The 20,743-nt window shown below is 34.7% G+C and overlaps 2 protein-coding genes across 2 annotated transcripts; both read left to right on the forward strand.

Moving 5' to 3' along the window:
* The first annotated feature begins 4,374 nt into the window (after window positions 1–4,374).
* LOC113735124 (pectinesterase 2-like) lies at window positions 4,375–6,516 on the forward strand. Its single transcript, XM_027262084.2, has 2 exons — window positions 4,375–5,332; window positions 5,662–6,516. The coding sequence occupies exons 1-2, from the start codon at window positions 4,444–4,446 to the stop codon at window positions 6,348–6,350; spliced, it is 1,578 nt and encodes a 525-aa protein (XP_027117885.2). The 5' UTR covers window positions 4,375–4,443; the 3' UTR covers window positions 6,351–6,516.
* A 5,872-nt stretch (window positions 6,517–12,388) lies between these two features.
* Window positions 12,389–16,950, forward strand: LOC113735123 (pectinesterase 2-like). Its single transcript, XM_027262083.2, has 2 exons — window positions 12,389–13,348; window positions 16,233–16,950. Exons 1-2 carry the CDS (start codon window positions 12,460–12,462, stop codon window positions 16,919–16,921), a joined length of 1,578 nt encoding a protein of 525 aa, XP_027117884.1. The 5' UTR covers window positions 12,389–12,459; the 3' UTR covers window positions 16,922–16,950.
* The last annotated feature ends 3,793 nt before the right edge of the window (window positions 16,951–20,743 follow it).

A 20,743-nucleotide genomic window follows, 5' to 3' on the forward strand; every position in this document is an offset into this window, starting at 1 on the left:
AAAAAAAATCTTCCGTATCTGAATGAATTTATCTTGTGGAGATCCTAACCATTGAATAGGCCGGTTTAGTTGGGACTAGTGGAAATTGTGAATGGAGAATTCGCCAGTGACTTTTCTTTGTTCCTATCTGTAACAAACCAAATCCTGATATAAGATTGACTTAAGCTTAAAAAAAAAAGAAAGAAAGAAAAATGAAATAGAAAATGTAAGATTGATTTGGGTTAAAAGAAAAAAGAAAAGAAGAGTGTTAGTAAAAAATAATATTTAATAGCTTTTCCATGTGTTATCAAAGTATTTGTCATCCACAACCCTATTGAGCCTTTTAATGAATAATTTGAGAAATTGATGATGATCCAATGATAAATGTTTTTGACTAAATGAATGATCATGAAATGTAGTTTTGCATGCCGTGCATTGTTAGGAAATAAATGAGTAGAGGGTCTTTTTTCCCCTAAAAAAAGAGAGTGTAATTTTTATATTTGTTTTATACTTTGTCATTTACAAATAAAAACATCTTTTTTCTAGATATCATCTATATATTGAATTTTCATTTTAAATTTATTGTGTTTTATTTGCTGTAATATTTTTTTTATTATATCTTTGACTGTAATCCTCTAACATAAAGGCCTGGAACCTTAATTGCAAATAAGCATAACTGGTGCATGTGTTTCAGAGAAAGGATCAAATAGTTATTTCAACTTTGATCTGATTTCACATACAAAGTAAGAGGTTATCTCTTAGTTAAATTCAAATGTAAATTCAAATGTCTAATCCCTATATAGCATAGGACATTAATTTAAACGTCTAAACCCCTACTTTACTCTAAAATTTAAATTATTTTGAATGATTTGTACTTCTGGAACATAGCTTATGAGTTTGTTTAATGAGTGCCTTAAAGCTGTAGTTTTGTTATTAATATTTTGGAAATATAAAATTAAATATCCACAACCATGTGAACATTTCTTGTCCCAAAATCCTAAATATGGCCATGGCTATCCCATAAAGGGAAGTCCGATTTTCTCAAGATGTCACTCAATTTTGCCTTAGAACGCGCCATGCATGCCCCCAAGAAAACACCTATTACCTCGGCTCAAAGTATCGAAATGAACGCGAAAAGGCCGCAAATTCAAAATTGCGCCAATATAAGGTGTTTTAACTAATAGTGAGAAATAATGATGTATGATGTACATATATTATACCAAATTTGAGACTAAATATGCAAAAGAAAAGAAACATATGATATATTATTAGCATGAGCAAATGAAATGAAAATAAAAAAAGAAGAAGAAAAAGAAGTTTAATTAGGAATTTTAATACCCATTTAATACTATTTTATTCTAATTTGCATCTCAATTCATGCTAAAACTCTAATATCACTATTTAAAAATTAAAAAAAAAATATATATATATATATATATATATATATATATATATATATATATATATATATATATATAATAATTCAAAATCAAAACATCAGGGACTAAAAGTGCAAATTCAAAGTTATTGACTAACAGCAATTTGATATTGACCACTCATCATTGCTCTATTTCAGTTAGTTGTTCTAAGTCTGCCTAAAATTACAAAATTTAATGTGAACGAAAACCACCGAAATGGACAGGATAGCTACTTGAATTTGAACCCAGTATCAGAATTCAGGTATTGGATATACTAGTCACAAAGCAGACTAGTGATGTCAAATTTCTAGGTAGACGACATTTCTTGTCTTCAATAATTAGCATGAAGTCGACTAGTAGATTACTAGGTAATGAAACAGATGGTCCTACCTACATGTTGTTTTTGAATCGATAAGGCAATCAATGGCATCTTTTCAAGTTACAAATTTATTGTCAGTAATTGAACATTAGCGTGCTACATGGGATGTGAGGCAATATCTTATCAAGCCATCACTCCATCTTAATCTCAGTATGCTGGTGTGAGGCAATCTAATATACCTTTAGGAGTCTAATGATCAAGGGTAACGTACATATAAGCCCCTTATAATTTTGCATGATGCCATAATATTCCGTGAACATTTTATAACAGCCATAAAACTCTTATGATTTTATGTAAAGCGAAAAGTGGACCAAAAACAACACCGATTACAGCAATTAAACAAGACACGCTTCAAAACTACATATGTTGAAATCATAAAATCTACTTAAACTTCTTATGATTTGCATGAATATCCACGTTGCTTCCTTATAGGATTTGCATTTATCCACACAGCATAATTTCATATAATTTTATGCAAGGTGATTAGGTTGTCGTTAGATTTAGTACTTAAGTCAGACAATACTAGTATTATAACCAAAGCCGTTACAAAGGTTATTTTCTATCAAATTTCTATTTTACATGAGATCACATGAAGGTAAAATAGATGTTTTGAAACGTTAGGATGATCATGTGCCAATACATGAAACATAGGAAGTTATGGTAATTTACCCATTTTTTTGACATTTAGGAGTCTAATTATCAAGGTCTCCAACCTAATTATGGAGAAAAATGCAAAGCAGATAAAGTAAAGGTCTATTTACTTTTGTTGTCGTCTTTTACTTTTCATAACTAACAGCTACGCTTAGGGTCCTTCCCCACCACAGCTTTTGGATAAGTCTAAGAATGGTGGCCGCAATCGAGGTAGTTGCGAAATACAGCAGGTGAATGACCCAAATTACGTGCCGCTCTAACTCCACACGTTTTATTTAGACCTTAGCAACCTAGTAACGATTATTCCTCAATTCCTCAACATTCTCAAGTCAAAATCTCCAACCCATGGAACTTTCTTACGTTCAAATCAATTTTCTCTCACTTTTCATTCCATTCTAGAATTTAGGTGGTAAATAACTGTAGAAATATACATTTTAGGTGCAAAATGAAATACTAGCTACTCCAAGAAACAAAGGTGATTTATATATGCATGGAATTGTTTTCGACTAAAGGCCACCAGAATACGTAAAAGCTATTCAAGAAAGTATTTCTGACTCCAACAGCAAACTGGATTCTAATTTCACACCCACGGCCAATAAGTAGATAAAGTTTAATTTCTAAACACACACACACACACACACACATATATATAACTTCATGCTCTCTAAAAAATGCACACTTATAAATAAAGACTGCATTTATCTTTCAGAATCTGTTATAATAACACTCCTAGTAAGGGATATTTACTCCACCAAGGGACAAATTACTATAAGCTCTAGAACTTTATACGTCTATGAAAAAAAATAAAATTAGTTGAATTGAAATGGTAATATAAATGGAAAACATACTAGCAGTTGAAACAAAAAATAAAATAAAAAATAGAAGATATCAAAGCTAAGGAGGCAAAAAGTACACAATAAAAAAAATGTTATGAAATGTGATTTGAATTGTCCCCCACATCCTCAAACACCCCCCCCCCCCCAAAACACACACCCACAAAAAAGTACTGAATGTGGACGTTGTCAACGTCCAATGATAAGACTGGTTTTCTGAAATTCCTAACAGCTAAATCCACTCAGCAGGTTTTTAAAACCAAAGTACAAATTGGTTTCTTCATTTGGTTAATACGAGTCCAAGATAGCACTGTTCATCCTATGGAAAAGTTGCTTTGCTCATGTACAGCGTCTAAACAGGCGTTTCTTCATGCAAAGTTCAGATAACAAAACATTCCAATTGCATGATTTTTTTTCCAATGCAGAGTATTCCATCACAATCCACCTAATCTCAGCCGAAGCCACTTACACATTGCAATATGTAATATTTGATAAATTAATATGTCCCTACCACGAATTGGTACTATAAAATGTAAACATATTTTTATGACATTATAAACATGTTTTTCAATCACTTTTTTATATTTTGAATCACCTATATATGTTTAATACATCACTTCTTCATTAAAAGTACTACAGTATCATTATGAAAATTTTTTTCAACTAATCTTCGATCCAAACAGACTCAACTATATTTATTCAACCAATTATTTGCACTTGCAAAATGGGAAATATTCTGTCCATGCCAATAACCAACAACAATCAAAAGAGCAAATTTGCGTCCGTTCAACGCATACTGTGCATTTCCATGCATGTTGATACGCAGCCAATATTCTCTACAATAAGACGCGTTTCCTCCTGATTTTTATTTGGCCATCAAGTCAATGAAAATAATATATAAATCAATATAGCTGTTACTATATTTAATGATTAGATTTAGTCTCCGCAGGCAACGCCAGAAAATTCAGAATATTGAATTGCTTTACTACTTTTCAATTATATAATAAAACGAATGAAGAAAGTGCATCCCACCCCACATCCAATGCTTTTGCCTGCACTTCTATAAATAGTAACCCAACGCTCATCCTGCAAGTACTCCACACAAGCTAGCTAATTACAAAGGCTTTCAATTTCCTTAGTCTTCCAGTTTCATCATCTTGAACAAATCCACCCATATACTGACATGTTGATCTCTAAGTTAGCAATGACATTCCCGCTGGCAATTTTTCTGTTCATGACAGTATTTGTTTCTCCGGCCATTTCTAGAAATATTCCTCCTCCACCATCAGTAAAATCATGGTGTGCACAAACCCCATATCCACAACCATGCGAATATTTCTTGTCCCAAAACCCTAAATATGGCTATGGTTATCCCATAAAAGGGAAGTCCGATTTTCTCAAGATGTCACTCAATCTTGCTTTAGAACGTGCCGTGCATGCCCAAGAAAACACCAATAATCTCGGCTCAAAATGTCAAAATGAGCGTGAAAAGGCTGCGTGGGAAGATTGCTTAGAGCTATATGAAAGCACCATTGTCAAGATTAACAAAACTGTTGATCCTTACACCAAGTGCAATGCAGTTGAAGCACAAACTTGGCTCAGCACAGCACTCACCAATCTTGAGACCTGCAAACAAGGGTTCATTGAGCTTGGTGTTGCTGATCATCTTGTGCCCTTGATGTCAAACAATGTCAGCTGTTTGATTAGTAACACTTTATCCCTAAACAAAGTGGGATATAATGAGCCAAGTTACAAGGAGGGGTTCCCAACTTGGGTGACTCCGGGCGACAGGAAACTCTTGCAGTCTTCATCTCCAACACCTAATGCTGTGGTAGCACAAGATGGTTCGGGCAACTTTAAGACGATTGCTGCAGCTGTAGCTGCTGCAGCGACACGATCGGGTAATGGAAGGTATGTGATACACGTAAAGGCTGGAACGTATAAGGAAAATGTGGAGATTGGAACTAAGTTGAAGAATATCATGTTGGTTGGTGATGGTATTGGAAAAACTATTATCACGGGAAGCAACAGCGTTGACGGTGGTACCACCACTTTCAAATCTGCAACAGTTGGTAAGTTAAGCTTGCAAAGAAAGCAATTTTAGTTTATATATATACACACACACACATAAGTTGTGGTGATGTTGGTTTTCAATATATATATATATATATATATATAACACCTAGCTGGAAGAGACTTTACATAACTTGGAACATAAATGAATATCAAGAAAGGTTTCTCTAAAGCACAAATTACACCACGATGTATGCTCGATGTATAAAGAACTTCTTTGCATGCATGGCAGCCCTATAAAGTGATGTTGGTTTTCGACTTGTATTTGAATATTTATTTGTAGAAAATTGTAACGGAGCTGACAATATTCGTGTCTACATAATTTCAGCGGTTGTTGGTGATGGATTCATTGCTCAAGGAATTACATTTAGGAACACAGCCGGACCTCAAAATCACCAAGCGGTAGCTCTTCGATCTAGTTCCGATCTCTCTGTCTTCTACCAGTGCAGCTTTGAAGGCTATCAAGACACCCTTTACGTCCACTCGCAAAGACAATTTTACAGCGAATGCGATGTTTATGGAACTGTTGACTACATATTCGGAAATGCTGCTGTCGTTTTCCAGAATTGCAATCTTTATTCAAGAAATCCTCCGAACAAGATAAACACTATCACAGCACAAGGTAGAACCGATCCCAACCAAAACACTGGAATATCTATCCACAATTCCAGAGTTACAGCTGCCTCGGATTTGAAGCCAGTGCAGAGCTCAGTCAAGACATATCTTGGAAGGCCATGGCAACAATATTCAAGAACGGTGTTTATGAAAACATTTCTTGATGGTTTAATTGATCCAGCTGGTTGGCTGCCCTGGAGTGGTAATTTTGCTCTAGATACCTTATACTACGGAGAATATGCTAATACAGGGCCTGGTTCGTCAACCGCAAACAGGGTAAACTGGAAGGGGTATCACGTGATAACTAGTGCAACAGAGGCTTCTAAATTCACAGTCGGAAACTTCATTGCTGGCAATTCTTGGTTGCCCGCCACCAATGTGCCTTTCACTTCTGGTCTCTAATTCTATACCCCCACAAGTTCAATTCTTTATTTTTTATTTAGCACTGAAAAAATCAATGTCTATTTCCTGTTCCTGGTTTTAGTTAATTTGTCATTCTTTCACACCTCCTGTAATGATGGTTGTCTTAAATATCAAGTTAATTATTTGGATTACCATTTTTTCTTGATTTGGGAGACTAATGGTGCTGAATATCTTATACTACTATCCACATAATTGATCCGATCAAAGTATGAATTTTCAAGTTCATGGTCATGGTTAATTAGGATTTCGATGACTTCTTCAAGATTTAGGCACTTTGTGTTGACCGTCGCATTTGTCAACATTAGTCAATGAAGCAACGGTCGGAGACTTTATACCCACAAGTACATTTTAACTTATTCTGTCTTTTTCGACTTGATAAGCAGAAAAAGGATGGAACTGTCAAATTTGATTGTTAAACCATAGATTTTTTCAACATATACTAGAATTTTATCCATGCCTTAACACGGTCTTTTTTTATTTATTGTGTATTTATACAAATATAAATAATTTAAATACAAAAATTAATAGTAATCCTACATGTTCATTTGTATTAACTTTAAAAAATAATATATTCTAAATGTTCAATTATTTACTAATTTTTAAAAATTTGTTTACATACTTTCACTATAATATCTAGTATATATCAAATAATGTATTCCATATGAAAAACTTGGTAGATATTCCTTTTCTTTACAAATATTCTTTTAGATAATTTAATTTTTATAATGACCATAAACCTAGAATTATATATTCATATTCAATTAAGTAGAAAAAAATCCAAAAATCCATTTTTCTTCATCAATAAATATTCAATTTCCAACAATATTGATAAATCTGTCAGTGTAACAATTAATTTTCTTTTTTACACTAAGCTAATTCAAAATTAAAGGAAGAAATGATGAAAATTTTGAATATTAATCAACAGTACAGTAGTGAAAGGAAGTAATTTGGGATATGTAAGATTTCAATAACTATGATTAAGAAAGTAATTTGGGATATCTAAGATTTCAATAATTGTGATTTAAAAAAGATTTTACTATAGTCCTACACGTAATAATTTGATAGAAAGCAGAATCATTGAGATAAGATTAGTTGTTTGTTAAAGCAATATCATTAAGATAAAATTAGTTATTTTTTGAAGTTATTTTAAAATTAGAGATAATTTTTAAACATATAATGTATTCCAAATAGGATTCAATATGGGTAAAATCCAAGTAATCCATAACTTTTTAATTCTCTTTAATTAGACTTGCCATGTAGGAGTGAGAAATAGCTCTAATTAAAATAGTTACTTTCATAAATATATATATATATATATATATATATATATATATATATATATATATGTCAATCTAGCAAACTTCTTCAAACCAACCAAAGATCACAATCTGTTTATATAAATACGAAATGGATTAAGTAGCATCCATTGACATTCTTGTTAGCGTGGTGATGTTAATTGGAAATTGGAATCATGTTTTTCTTTATGTTTTGTTGTTTTTAATGGTTTTCTTCTAGATCTTACATATATATAAAAACTTGCCTTGTTTCGATAGTAATTCTTTGAAAAAAATTGCTATATTTTCCGTGAACACATTTTCCATTCACCTTTTTATCTCACATATATCAAATAGCCACAGTAATTTTTCTATAAAAAATTTAGAAAAATGCAATCCAAATAGGTCTCCCACGTTGATCCACGTTGCAAAATGAAGCAGCTATTGTGTTTTTGTTTTTTCCAGCAATAACCTCATAAAGTGTACCCTAGTCTAAACAGTGTATAACTATTCTAGGGCATTTTTGTCCTTTTCCTTAAAATTATGTGTTTGCCCTTCTAGACGTAACAGGCTTCCAGAATAGTAGCTCACTATTTGGGCTGAATTTTGGTTTTTCACCAGCACCTTTCCTCCTGTTCTTCCGTGCCTTTCCCTTCTTCCTTTGTACTATCACTTTCCGCTTCTTCTGACTTTTAGCCTACCATTTTTCTGCTTCATTCCCATTTCTTTCCCGTCTATTTCTTTTTCCTCTCATCAGACGAAAGGAAGAAGCTGGAGTTTAGGGACAGGGGCAGGAATGGTTGCAAGAGATATGAAAACGGCAATGAAAATATGATACAACAGAGTTTCACTTCTGTATTTCGATTTTTTGACTATGAAAACGATTAAACTGGATTTCAATGTCTTCATACCAAATGTAGATCTGTCTCTTAGCTTCAAAATGGTTTAAGAATCACCTCAATCCGATCATTATAACTCAAAACATTGCCGAAATATCACAAGATATCAAAGCTGTGAAACTTGCATCCTTTTATTTTTGATTGCATTTCCTCTCTTGCACTTCATATATTCTTTAAACTATTTCAAATCATCATCAATCATCTAACTATCTTCTCATATCATGCCATTTAATGATTGAATCCTTAAACCTACAAAAACATAGAGTTTTTACCATTAAAATCCATAGAAATATAATTTTTATTTCTTAAACCATAAAATGTATATTTTCACTAGAAACTTAAAACTAAATAAAACACATCAAAACTAACCAATAAAATATACTTAAAACATGTAAAATATCTACTTATCAGCCAATACATAGATCTGCCATGAGTTGTTAGGAATTGTTTCAAACATCCTCAATTCATACCACAAAAAATAATAACAAGTATATCTACTCATACCATCCTCTTACAATTCTCTGTAAATTATTAGGAGATTTAGCTTAATTTGCTTTATCCTTAGTTGTCTAACAGCCAAAAAGATAAGTAAATAGAAAATAGAGAAATGACGACAATTAAAAGTCAGAAAAAATGGAACAATTTGAAGTGGAAAGCTCAGCAGTCATCAGCATTGCATTTGTTTTTCTTATTAAGAGTTGTTTCCACGAAGCAAAAGAGCAGCAGCACTCAATGAAGTAATTCAACAAATTAATGCTATCCTGTCCATGAATTATGTGGCGTGTGTAATGTGAAAGAAAACCATCAAAATAGACAGGATAGCCACTTGAATTTGAACCCAGTTGCAGAATTCAGATATTGAAAATACTAGTCACAAAGCAGACTAGTGATGTCAAATTTCTAGATAGAGGACATTTCAAGTCTTCGATAATTATCGTAAAGACATATGCTAGGTTACTAGTTAATGAGACAGTTTGATTTTTAGTTTTGGTGTTATGTATTGAAACGCAAATCTGTATGATCACCTTTTTTTTTTTTTTTTTTTTTACATTTAGGAGTCTAATTCTCAAGGGTAAAATACATATAACGTTCTTGTAACTTTGAATAATGTCATAAGACCCCCTAAAGTTTCAAAATAATCATACAACCCCTTATTGTTCTGTACAAAGTGAAATATGAATAGAAAGTACTACTAGTAATAGTTTGTATTTTTGGATAGGAGATTATTTGGGATAATTTTTTGAAAAAAAAATACTGTAATATTTTTTTTATGTAATTCATATGAGATAAAAAAATAATTAAAAAATATGTTAATGATGCAAGCAAATAAAAAGTATCCAAATAAATACTATCCAAGTGATTGAAGTAGACATGCTCCAAAAAATAATTGTGATGGAATCTTAACATCCACTTGACTCGCTTATGATTTGCACGAATATTTACTTTACCTTTCTATGGCTTTTACAATTGTTTACATAATCCTCTTATGATCTATGTAAAGTTGGCTACAACTATTGTATTAAACATAGTTGTTAGGATCGCAATCTACGATCTTACGATCCGGATTAAGACTAACGATCCAACCTACGATCTTGATACGATCCTACTATTTTCAATAAATTAAATAACAATTTTAGTATTTTGACTATATCTTTGTGTAGAAAACTCAAAATTGAGTGTTGTTTGTTGCGTTGTAAACTATATTCAGAGTGCTTTAAATCCATATAAATAATTAAGCCCAATTCCAAACCTAGAAAATTTGATGAATATTTAAATTTGACTCATATAATTCACTAAAGTGAATAAATGATCTTTGTTATAGGTTATCACATGGAGCTAGTGTTTTGTGTCTTTATTATAATAAATTAATATGGTTTAGAGCCTTTAGAAATGAATTAACCTTAATTAACAATATAATTATATTGATTGCACATGAATTACATTATTTGTTACTATATTTATGAATTGCAAACTTAAAAATTATAAATATGACAATTTATTAAATTTTTTGTAAGATCTATCGATTCTACGATCCGATCTTGCAAACCAAAAAACGATCCTAGGTAGGATCCTGATTTTGAAAACCTTGGCATTAAATCAGTACTTAACTAAGGGAAACGCTAGTATTTCGACTAACGATGTGATAAATATTATTTGTTTTGCTAAATTTTCATTTTATATAAAATTATAGTTGCTAAACTGGATATTTGAAGCCTTAAAGAGATCATGTGATAATGAGCTTAACTACAGGGGAAAAATGTATAATTTAGCCAAATATCGAGGCCTGCAACCTAGTTACAGCGCAAAAGCATAGAATAAAAAGAAAAGCCCTACTCACTTTTGTTTTCACCTTTTACTTTTCATAACATCAAGAATATTGGCATCCTTAACTAACTAACAGCTAAGCTTAGACTTTGGTGTCCTTCCCCACCACATCTTTTGGATAATTGACTAAGAGAATGATGGCCACAGTCGCAATACAGCACGTGAATGACCCAAAATTTCGTGTGCCTTTAATTCCACACGTCCTCTTTAAACCTTAGCAACCTACCAATGAAATACTGCTCTTAAGAAGCCAAGGTAATTTACGCGTGAATTGTCACCCCCTAAAGAAAAAGGCATTGAAATGTCAGCGTCCAATGTTAAGACTGGTTTTCTGAAATGCCTAACAGCTAAGTCCACTCAGCAGTTTTTTAAAATCAAAGTACAAATTGGTTTCTTCATTTGGTTAATACAAGTCCAAAATTGCACTATTCATCTCATGGAAAAGTTACTTAGATCATTTACAGAAAAATGATACCATTCACTTTCAAACCAATTAATAATCTGTGCAGAAACAATTAATACAGATATGACATGCCCATTCTGTTTGGGTTCTCGATCACTCCTTGAATGAATTCACATCCAAGTCCGTCACATACGTGAAAGAATTTATTAGCACTGATTGATAATTTTATCACTATGTTGCTTTCTTGATTTCTTGGCCGATTTTCAGTTGGTCCCTCTGTCTTAGATAAAAAGATGATTGAAAAATATATTTATACAGTTATAGTGTAATCATAAATTTTACTTAAATTTAGTTATATGAGCTACAAATCCAAGTTTTACACTAAAGTTGTGAAAGTTCCCATTTTTATTATTATTATTATTTTTTGTCGACACAGGGATATCTGGGTCAATCCTTACGGGCCCCACTAATCTTCTGCGCTTCGGGTCCGGCACCCCAACACAACTCAAGCACGTTAAGTGCGTGGAGGAATCCAGCAGAGTAGAGGCTCGAATTCGGGACCTAACGGTCACCTGTGAAAATTCCTATTAGATGTTTTAAAAATTATACAACTGATTTAAATTGGAAAACAACTCAACTTGTGAATTGTGATACTCAGAATCCCAACAAAAACTTGTGCGTCCTTGTCCAGCTAGCTTCCCCGTAACCCATTCAACACTTACTGTCAATGCTGAATATTGCATCACAATCATTCTCTGCAATAAGGTAATCATAAACTAAAGATCAGAATATAACCTAGACGCGTCATGTGCTGAGTCTAATTTCCTCATCCATTCCTGGATTGTCAACAAGTCAATGAAAATAATATATAACTCACTATATATAGTAATAGCTGTTACTATATTTCATGATTAGATTTAATCTCCGCAGGCAAAATAAGAAAATTCAGAATATTGAATTGCTTTACTACTTTTCAACTATATGATAAAAGGAACGAAGAAGGTGCATCCCTACCCCACATCCAACGTTTTAGACCAGACCGCCCAATGTTTTTGCTTGCACTCCTATATATAGTCACCCAAGGCTCATCCTCAAAGTACTCCACACAAGCTAAGCTAATTACAAGGCTTTCAATTTCCTTAGTCTTCCAGTTTCATCATCTTGATCAAATCCACCCATATACTGACATGTTGATCTCTAAGTTAGCAATGGCATTCCCGTTGGCAATTTTTCTGTTCATGACTGTTTTTGTTTCTCCTGCCCTCGCTAGAAATATTCCTCCTCCGCCATCAATAAAATCATGGTGTGCACAAACCCCATATCCACAACCATGTGAATATTTCTTGTCGCAAAGCCCTAAATATGGCTATAACTATCCCATAAAAGGGAAGTCCGATTTTTTCAAGATGTCATTCAATCTTGCCTTAGAACGTGCCGTGCATGCCCAAGAAAACACCAATAACCTCGGCTCAAAATGTCGAGATGAGCGCGAAAAGGCCGCGTGGGGAGATTGTTTAGAGCTATATGAAAGCACCATTGTCAAGATTAACAAAACTGTTGATCCTTACACCAAGTGCAATGCAGTTGATGCACAAACTTGGCTCAGCACAGCACTCACCAATCTTGAGACCTGCAAACAAGGGTTCATTGAGCTTGGTGTTGCTGATCATCTTGTGCCCTTGATGTCAAACAATGTCAGCTGTTTGATTAGTAACACATTATCCCTAAACAAAGTGGGATATAATGAGCCAAGTTATAAGGAGGGGTTCCCAACTTGGGTGACTCCGGGCGACAGGAAACTCTTGCAGTCTTCATCTCCAACACCGAATGCTGTGGTAGCACAAGATGGTTCGGGCAACTTTAAGACGGTTGCTGCAGCTGTAGCTGCTGCAGCGACACGATCGGGTAATGGAAGGTATGTGATACACGTAAAGGCTGGAACGTATAAGGAAAATGTGGAGATTGGAACTAAGTTGAAGAATATCATGTTGGTTGGTGATGGTATTGGAAAAACCATTATCACGGGAAGCAGTAGCGTTGGCGGTGGTACCACCACTTTCAAATCTGCAACAGTTGGTAAGTTAAGCTTACAAAGTGTTGGGATATCAGGCCAATTATTTGAAAAAGAAAAGACAAACAATTTAATAGAAAACAATATCTAACACGAACGATGAACAACACACAAGAATTAACGTGGTTCGGCTTAATCACCAAGCCTACATCCACGGAGAGAAAAACTTGTTCTTACTATGAGAGAAAAACACCACAAGATTACAACTTGATTCCCAAACCCCAACTCTTGTATAAGCCTCTCACCCACTAAGAACTCTCTCACTCCTTTCTTGTGTATCTTTGTAGTATGCCAACCCACCTATTTATAGGGGATATTACTGCCAAAAAAGACCAAATAACAGTTGGAAACTAATACTATTTCCTAAACTCATATACAGTAGAAAATAGTATCTCGCTAAATAGGAATTTACTTGACTACTACTTCAAGTAACTAAATCCAATTAGGAAACTAGTTACTTCCACAAAAATAGGAATTTTTACCTAAAAGAAATTAAGCCAATTTCCTAACAAATCTCCACCTTGGCAAAATTTCTTTTAGCAAACACAGCAAACCATCCAAAAACTCCATTTGCCTTTTCCCACCAAGTACCTTGGTGCCTAACTACACACCCGAATCAATACGGTCTTGTTTTCAATTGATTCAATCGACAAATGTACGTGTGTAGTTAACCGAGTCCAACATCTAGTTGACTCGCGAGAGGAGCCTCAATTCATTCTCTTCCATAGCAGGATTTTTCCTCTCACCACCATTTGTAATTTGAGAGCATTCTTGGATCCCCTGCCGCTCCCAATTCATTGAGGTATTCAAATGGTACAGATTACCATACTTCTTCCCCATCAACAAGACCGTCTCGCCATGTGTGATTTTCAAAACTCCACCTGCAGCGGAAAAATGGTAACCCTCGGAGTCTAACTGGCTCAAAGAAATTAGATTCCTTCGTAATTTTGGGACATAAGCCACACCACCCAAAGAACGAATCTCTCCATTCAACATTTTGATTTTCACCACTCCAACACCTTTGACTTGACAAGTAGATCCATCACCCAAGGACATAAAACCTGCCTTCTTTCTTTGGAGAGTATCAAAATAGTCTAACCTGGAGCAAACATGTGAAACACATCCAGAATCTAAAATCCAACCATCACGAGAAGAAGTATTATTACCTTTGGAGATTGTGAGAATATCTCCACCCGATGCATATCCAGCAACATTATCATAGTCATTCTCATCATTTTTCCTTCGATGAGAGCAATATTTTTTGATATGGCCAAACTCATGACAACCAAAGCACTGGATTCCACCCTTTCCCTTGGCCTTTGAACCACCTGCCTTAGATTCACCGCCAAATGATTTTCCTCTTTTATTCTTACCTCGAGCAATTAACGCAGCTTCTTGTATCACATCCTGGTTTGCCTTCCTTTGTTTTTCATGATCCAACAAAGAAGACTGCACATTCTCGAACTCTAAAGTGTCCTTTCCATATAACAGGGTAGTCACGACACTTTCGTAAGAATCAGAGACTGAGGTAAGAAGTAAAAGAGCCTTATCTTCTTCCTCAATATCTACGCCAACCTTTTGGAGTTGATCCAAAATTCCGTTGAACGTATTCATGTGATCCATGAGGCTGCCACCCTCCACCATCTTTAGTGCATAAAGTTGCCGCTTTAGATGCAACTTATTGGATAAACTTTTAGCCAGATAAAGCTTTTCCAATTTTTTCCAGAGGTCTGCTGCAGAATCTTCCTCATCTATCACATTATTTATGATGTTGTCCGCCACATAGAGCCGAATCGTGCTCGCACACCTTGCGTCCAACTCTTCAAACTCATCATCATTCATGCTCTCTGGCTTCTTGTTCTTTCCATTCAACGCTTTTGCCAAACCTTGTTGAACTAGAACATCCTTCACTCTTCTTTGCCAAAGAGTGAAACTTGTAGTTCCATTAAATGGTTGAATTGGAAACTGTATAGTTCCAAACCCCATGGTATACCACCACCCAATTTCAAATAATTAACCAAAACCCCAACGGAGCTCTGATACCACTTGTTGGGATATCAGGCCAATTATTTGAAAAAGAAAAGACCAACAATTTAATAGAAAACAATATCTAACACGAACGATGAACAACACACAAGAATTAACGTGGTTCGGCTTAATCACCAAGCCTACATCCACGGAGAGAAAAACTTGTTCTTACTATGAGAGAAAAACACCACAAGATTACAACTTGATTCCCAAACCCCAACTCTTGTATAAGCCTCTCACCCACTAAGAACTCTCTCACTCCTTTCTTGTGTATCTTTGTAGTATGCCAACCCACCTATTTATAGGGGATATTACTGCCAAAAAAGACCAAATAACAGTTGGAAACTAATACTATTTCCTAAACTCATATACAGTAGAAAATAGTATCTCGCTAAATAGGAATTTACTTGACTACTACTTCAAGTAACTAAATCCAATTAGGAAACTAGTTACTTCCACAAAAACAGGAATTTTTACCTAAAAGAAATTAAGCCAATTTCCTAACACAAAGAAAGCAATTTTAGTTTATATATACACACACACACATAAGTTGTGGTAATGTTGATTTTCGAATATGAAGTGTGTGTGTGCGTGTGTGTGTGTGTGTATATATATATTACACCTAGCTAGAAGAGATTTTACATAACTTGGAACTTAAATGAATATCAAGGAAGGTTTCTCTCAAGCACAAATTGCACCACGAAATTGTTTGTTAACAACATGCATGCTCGATGTATAAAGGACTTCTTCTTTCCATGCATGGCAGCCCTATAAAGTGATGTTGGTTTTCGAATTTTATTTGAATATTCATGTGTAGAAATTGTAACGGAGCTGACAATGTTTCTGTCTACATAATTTCAGCGGTTGTTGGAGATGGATTCATTGCTCGAGGAATTACATTTAGGAACACAGCCGGACCTCAAAATCACCAAGCAGTAGCTCTTCGATCTGGTTCCGATCTCTCTGTCTTCTACCAGTGCAGCTTTGAAGGCTATCAAGACACCCTTTACGTCCACTCGCAAAGACAATTTTACAGCGAATGCGATGTTTATGGAACTGTTGACTACATATTCGGAAATGCTGCTGTGGTTTTCCAGAATTGCAATCTTTATTCAAGAAATCCTCCGAACAAGACAAACACTATCACAGCACAAGGTAGAACCGATCCCAACCAAAACACTGGAATATCTATCCACAATTCCAGAGTTACAGCTGCTTCGGATTTGAAGCCAGTGCAGAGCTCAGTCAAGACATATCTTGGAAGGCCATGGCAACAATATTCAAGAACGGTGTTTATGAAAACATTTCTTGATGGTTTAATTGATCCAGCTGGTTGGCTGCCCTGGAGTGGTAATTTTGCTCTAGATACCTTATACTACGGAGAATATGCTAATACAGGGCCTGGTTCGTCAACCGCAAACAGGGTAAACTGGAAGGGGTATCACGTGATAACTAGTGCAACAGAGGCTTCTAAATTCACAGTCGGAAACTTCATTGCTGGCAATTCTTGGTTGCCCGCCACCAATGTGCCTTTCACTTCTGGTCTCTAATTCTATACCCCCACAAGTTCAATTCTTTATTTTTTATTTAGCACTGAAAAAATCAATGTCTATTTCCTATTCCTGGTTTTAGTTAATTTGTCATTCTTTCACACCTCCTGTAATGATGGTTGTCTTAAATATCAAGTTAATTATTTGGATTACCATTTTTTCTTGATTTGGGAGACTAATGGTGCTGAATATCTTATACTACTATCCACATAATTGATCCGATCAAAGTATGAATTTTCAAGTTCATGGTCATGGTTAATTAGGATTTCGATGACTTCTTCAAGATTTAGGCACTTTGTGTTGACCGTCGCATTTGTCAACATTAGTCAATGAAGCAACGGTCGGAGACTTTATACCCACAAGTACATTTTAACTTAGGGCAAATTATCCAAATGGCCCTTTAACTCTTTGTCTAGGTAAAATTAAGCCCCTCATCTATTTTTTGACGACTTTAAACCCTTGAACTTGTAAAAGTGGGAAATCGTGGCCCTTTTACCCAATTTCTCCGGTTTTGCAACCGGAGGACCAATTCACACGAATGCAAGTGTGCTTCTTCAAAGGGCATTTTTGTCCGCATGTTCTAAACAAAAAGGACACAACTCCTGTAAATTCCAGCTATCAGACAACTCCTGTTTCATGGACGCCGACCGACTTTTGCCCAAATGCTTACAGACAACGGGGAGCCCAGCCTGTAAATTCCCCTGCTTCTGAGTGCTCTTCACTACATTACTCCCTCCCGCGACTTCACACGCCACCTTGACAGTGATAATTGCCAGAGCTAAAAATTTAGACCCGCCAGATGGGCTGTTGGAAAGAACAATTTTTTTAACAAAAGAATCCCGCATCTCCTTTAAACCACAGGTGTAAAATCGGCTCACATAATTTACATGGCTGTCGTCGTCCGATGACTGGAGGACGTACTCACGGCCGACGTTGAAGACGTCAAATCCTACCACATAGGGGAATGTAGAGAGAGGCGGGAGGTCGATTTTGGCTCGGGTAAGCGGATTGACGAGGAAAATAGGAGGGTATTCGTCAAGCATCAAAAGCCAGCCGTGAGAGGATCTGGAGTGGCGGCGACGGTGGGAGGCTTCGAGGAGGTCGAGGACGTGGCATTTGCTGTCGGCGAGATTGAAGAAGGCCCTGCGGCGGCTGGAGGAGCGGCTCTGGGGAAGCATTAGCCAGGGGAGTTGACAAGGGAGGTGGGTTGGGGTTGTGGGAGTGGAGGTTCGCCAGGTAGTGCACACTGCCCGAAATCAGATGTAATCAGCGTAAATTTTGAGATCGATTGAGATTTTCTGGATTAATTCCGGCGGGAGAGAAGACGAGTAGACGGAAGACATGTTTGGCTTCTCTTTTTGTTTTCTCTTTTCTTCGTTTCTCAAGACGAAAGGATATTTGATGATGATTTCAGAGAGTCGACTGTGGTCAATAGAAGTTCAGAAATGCTGGGGAGCATTATCACCGTTCAACTTCCTTCAACTTGACAGTGAAGAGTTTACTAGTCTGTTGTCTGATAGCTGGAATTTACAGGAGTTGTGCCTTTTTGTTTAGAACATGCGGACAAAAATGCCCTTTGAAGAAGCACACTTGTATTCGTGTGAATTGGTTCTCCGGTTGCAAAACTGGAGAAACTGGATAAAAGGGCCACGATTTCCCACTTTTACAAGTTCAAGGGTTTAAAGTCGTCAAAAAATAGATGAGGGGCTTAATTTTACCTAGACAAAGAGTTAAAGGGCCATTTGGATAATTTGCCCTTTAACTTATTCTGTCTTTTTCGACTTGATAAGCAGAAAAAGGATGGAACTATCAAATTTGATTGTTAAACCATAGATTTTTTCAACATATACTAGAATTTTATCCACGCCTTAACACGGTCTTTTTTATTTATTGTGAATTTATACAAATATAAATAATTTAAATACAAAAATTAATAGTAATCCTACATGTTCATTTGTATTAACTTTAAAAAAATAATATATTCTAAATGTTCAATTATTTACTAATTTTTAAAAATTTGTTTACATACTTTCACTATAATATCATAGTATATATCAAATAATGTATTCCATATAAAAAACTTGGTAGATATTCCTTTTCTTTACAAATATTCTTTTAGATAATTTAATTTTTATAATGACCATAAACCTAGAATTATATATTCATATTCAATTAAGTAGAAAAAAAATCCAAAAATCCATTTTTCTTCATCAATAAATATTCAATTTCCAACAAATATTGATAAATCTGTTAGTGTAACAATTAATTCTCTTTTTTACACTAAGTTAATTCAAAATTAAAGGAAGAAATGATGAAAATTTTGAATATTAATCAACAGTACAGTGGTGAAAGGAAGTAATTTGGGATATGTAAGATTTCAATAACTATGATTAAGAAAGTAATTTGGGATATCTAAGATTTCAATAATTGTGATTTAAAAAAGATTTTACTATAGTCCTACACGTAATAATTTGATAGAAAGCAGAATCATTGAGATAAGATTAGTTGTTTGTTAAAGCAATATCATTAAGATAAAATTAGTTATTTTTTAAAGTTATTTTAAAATTAGAGATAATTTTTAAACATATAATATATTCCAAATAGGATTCAATATGGGTAAAATCCAAGTGATCCATAACTTATTAATTCTCTTTAATTAGACTTGCCATGTAGGAGTGAGAAATAGCTCTAATTAAAATAGTTACTTTCATAAATATATATATATATATATATATATATATATATGTGTGTGTGTGTGTGTGTCAAACTAGCAAACTTCTTCAAACCAACCAAAGATCACAATCTGTTTATTATAACCTTATATAAATACGAAATGGATTAAGTAGCATCCATTGACATTCTTGTTAGCGTGGTGATGTTAATTGGAAATTGGAATCATGTTTTTCTTTATGTTTTTGTTGTTTTTAATGGTTTTCTTCTAGATCTTACATATATATAAAAACTTGCCTTGTTTGGACAGTAATTTTTCTAAAAAAATTGCTATATTTTCCGTGAACATATTTTCCAATCACTTTTTTACCTCACATGTATCAAATAGCTATAGTAATTTTTCTACAAAAAATTTAGAAAAATGCAATCCAAATAGGTCTCCCACGTTGATCCACGTTGCAAAATGAAGCAGCTATTGTGTTTTTGTTTTTTCCAGCAATAACCTCATAAGTGTACCCTAGTCTAAACAGTGTATAGCTATTCTAGGGCATTTTTGTCCTTTTCCTTAAAATTTTGTGTTTGCCCTTCTAGACATAACAGGCTTCCAGAATAGTAGCTCACTATTTGGGCTGAATTTTGGTTTTTCACCGGCACCTTTCCTCCTGTTCTTCCGTGCCTTTCCCTTCTTCCTTTGTACTATCACTTTCTGCTTCTTCTGACTTTTAGCCTACCATTTTTCTGCTTCATTCCCATTTCTTTCCCGTCTATTTCTTTTTCCTCTCATCAGATGAAAGGAAGGAGCTGGAGTTTAGGGACAGGGGCAGGAATGGTTGCAGGAGATATGACCGAAATACCATCAACTGGTCAGAGCTCTGTTTCAACTTTTGACAACAGAATTTCACTTCTGTATTTCGATTTTTTGACTATGAAAACGACTGAACTGGACTTTAATGTCTTCATACCAAATGTAGATCTGCTTCTTAGTTTCAAAATGGTTTAAGAATCACCTCAATCTGATCATTATAACTCAAGATATTGCCGAAATATCACAAGGTGTCAAAGCTGTGAAACTTGCTTCCTTTTATTTTTTATTGTATTTCCTCTCTTGCACTTCATATATTCTTTAAACTACTTCAAATCATCGAACTATCT

Source organism: Coffea arabica, chromosome 3c (genome assembly GCF_036785885.1).
Source record: "Coffea arabica cultivar ET-39 chromosome 3c, Coffea Arabica ET-39 HiFi, whole genome shotgun sequence".
NCBI lineage: Eukaryota > Viridiplantae > Streptophyta > Magnoliopsida > Gentianales > Rubiaceae > Coffea > Coffea arabica.

Excerpts from the sequence above, each read along its gene's own strand:
- LOC113735123 (XM_027262083.2), top strand. The coding sequence starts at position 12,460 with ATGTTGATCTCTAAGTTAGCAATGGCATTCCCGTTGGCAATTTTTCTG. Across the intron at positions 13,349-16,232 it reads TTTCAAATCTGCAACAGTTG|CGGTTGTTGGAGATGGATTC; the intron begins GTAAGTTAAGCT and ends ACATAATTTCAG.
- LOC113735124 (XM_027262084.2), top strand. The coding sequence starts at position 4,444 with ATGTTGATCTCTAAGTTAGCAATGACATTCCCGCTGGCAATTTTTCTG. Across the intron at positions 5,333-5,661 it reads TTTCAAATCTGCAACAGTTG|CGGTTGTTGGTGATGGATTC; the intron begins GTAAGTTAAGCT and ends ACATAATTTCAG.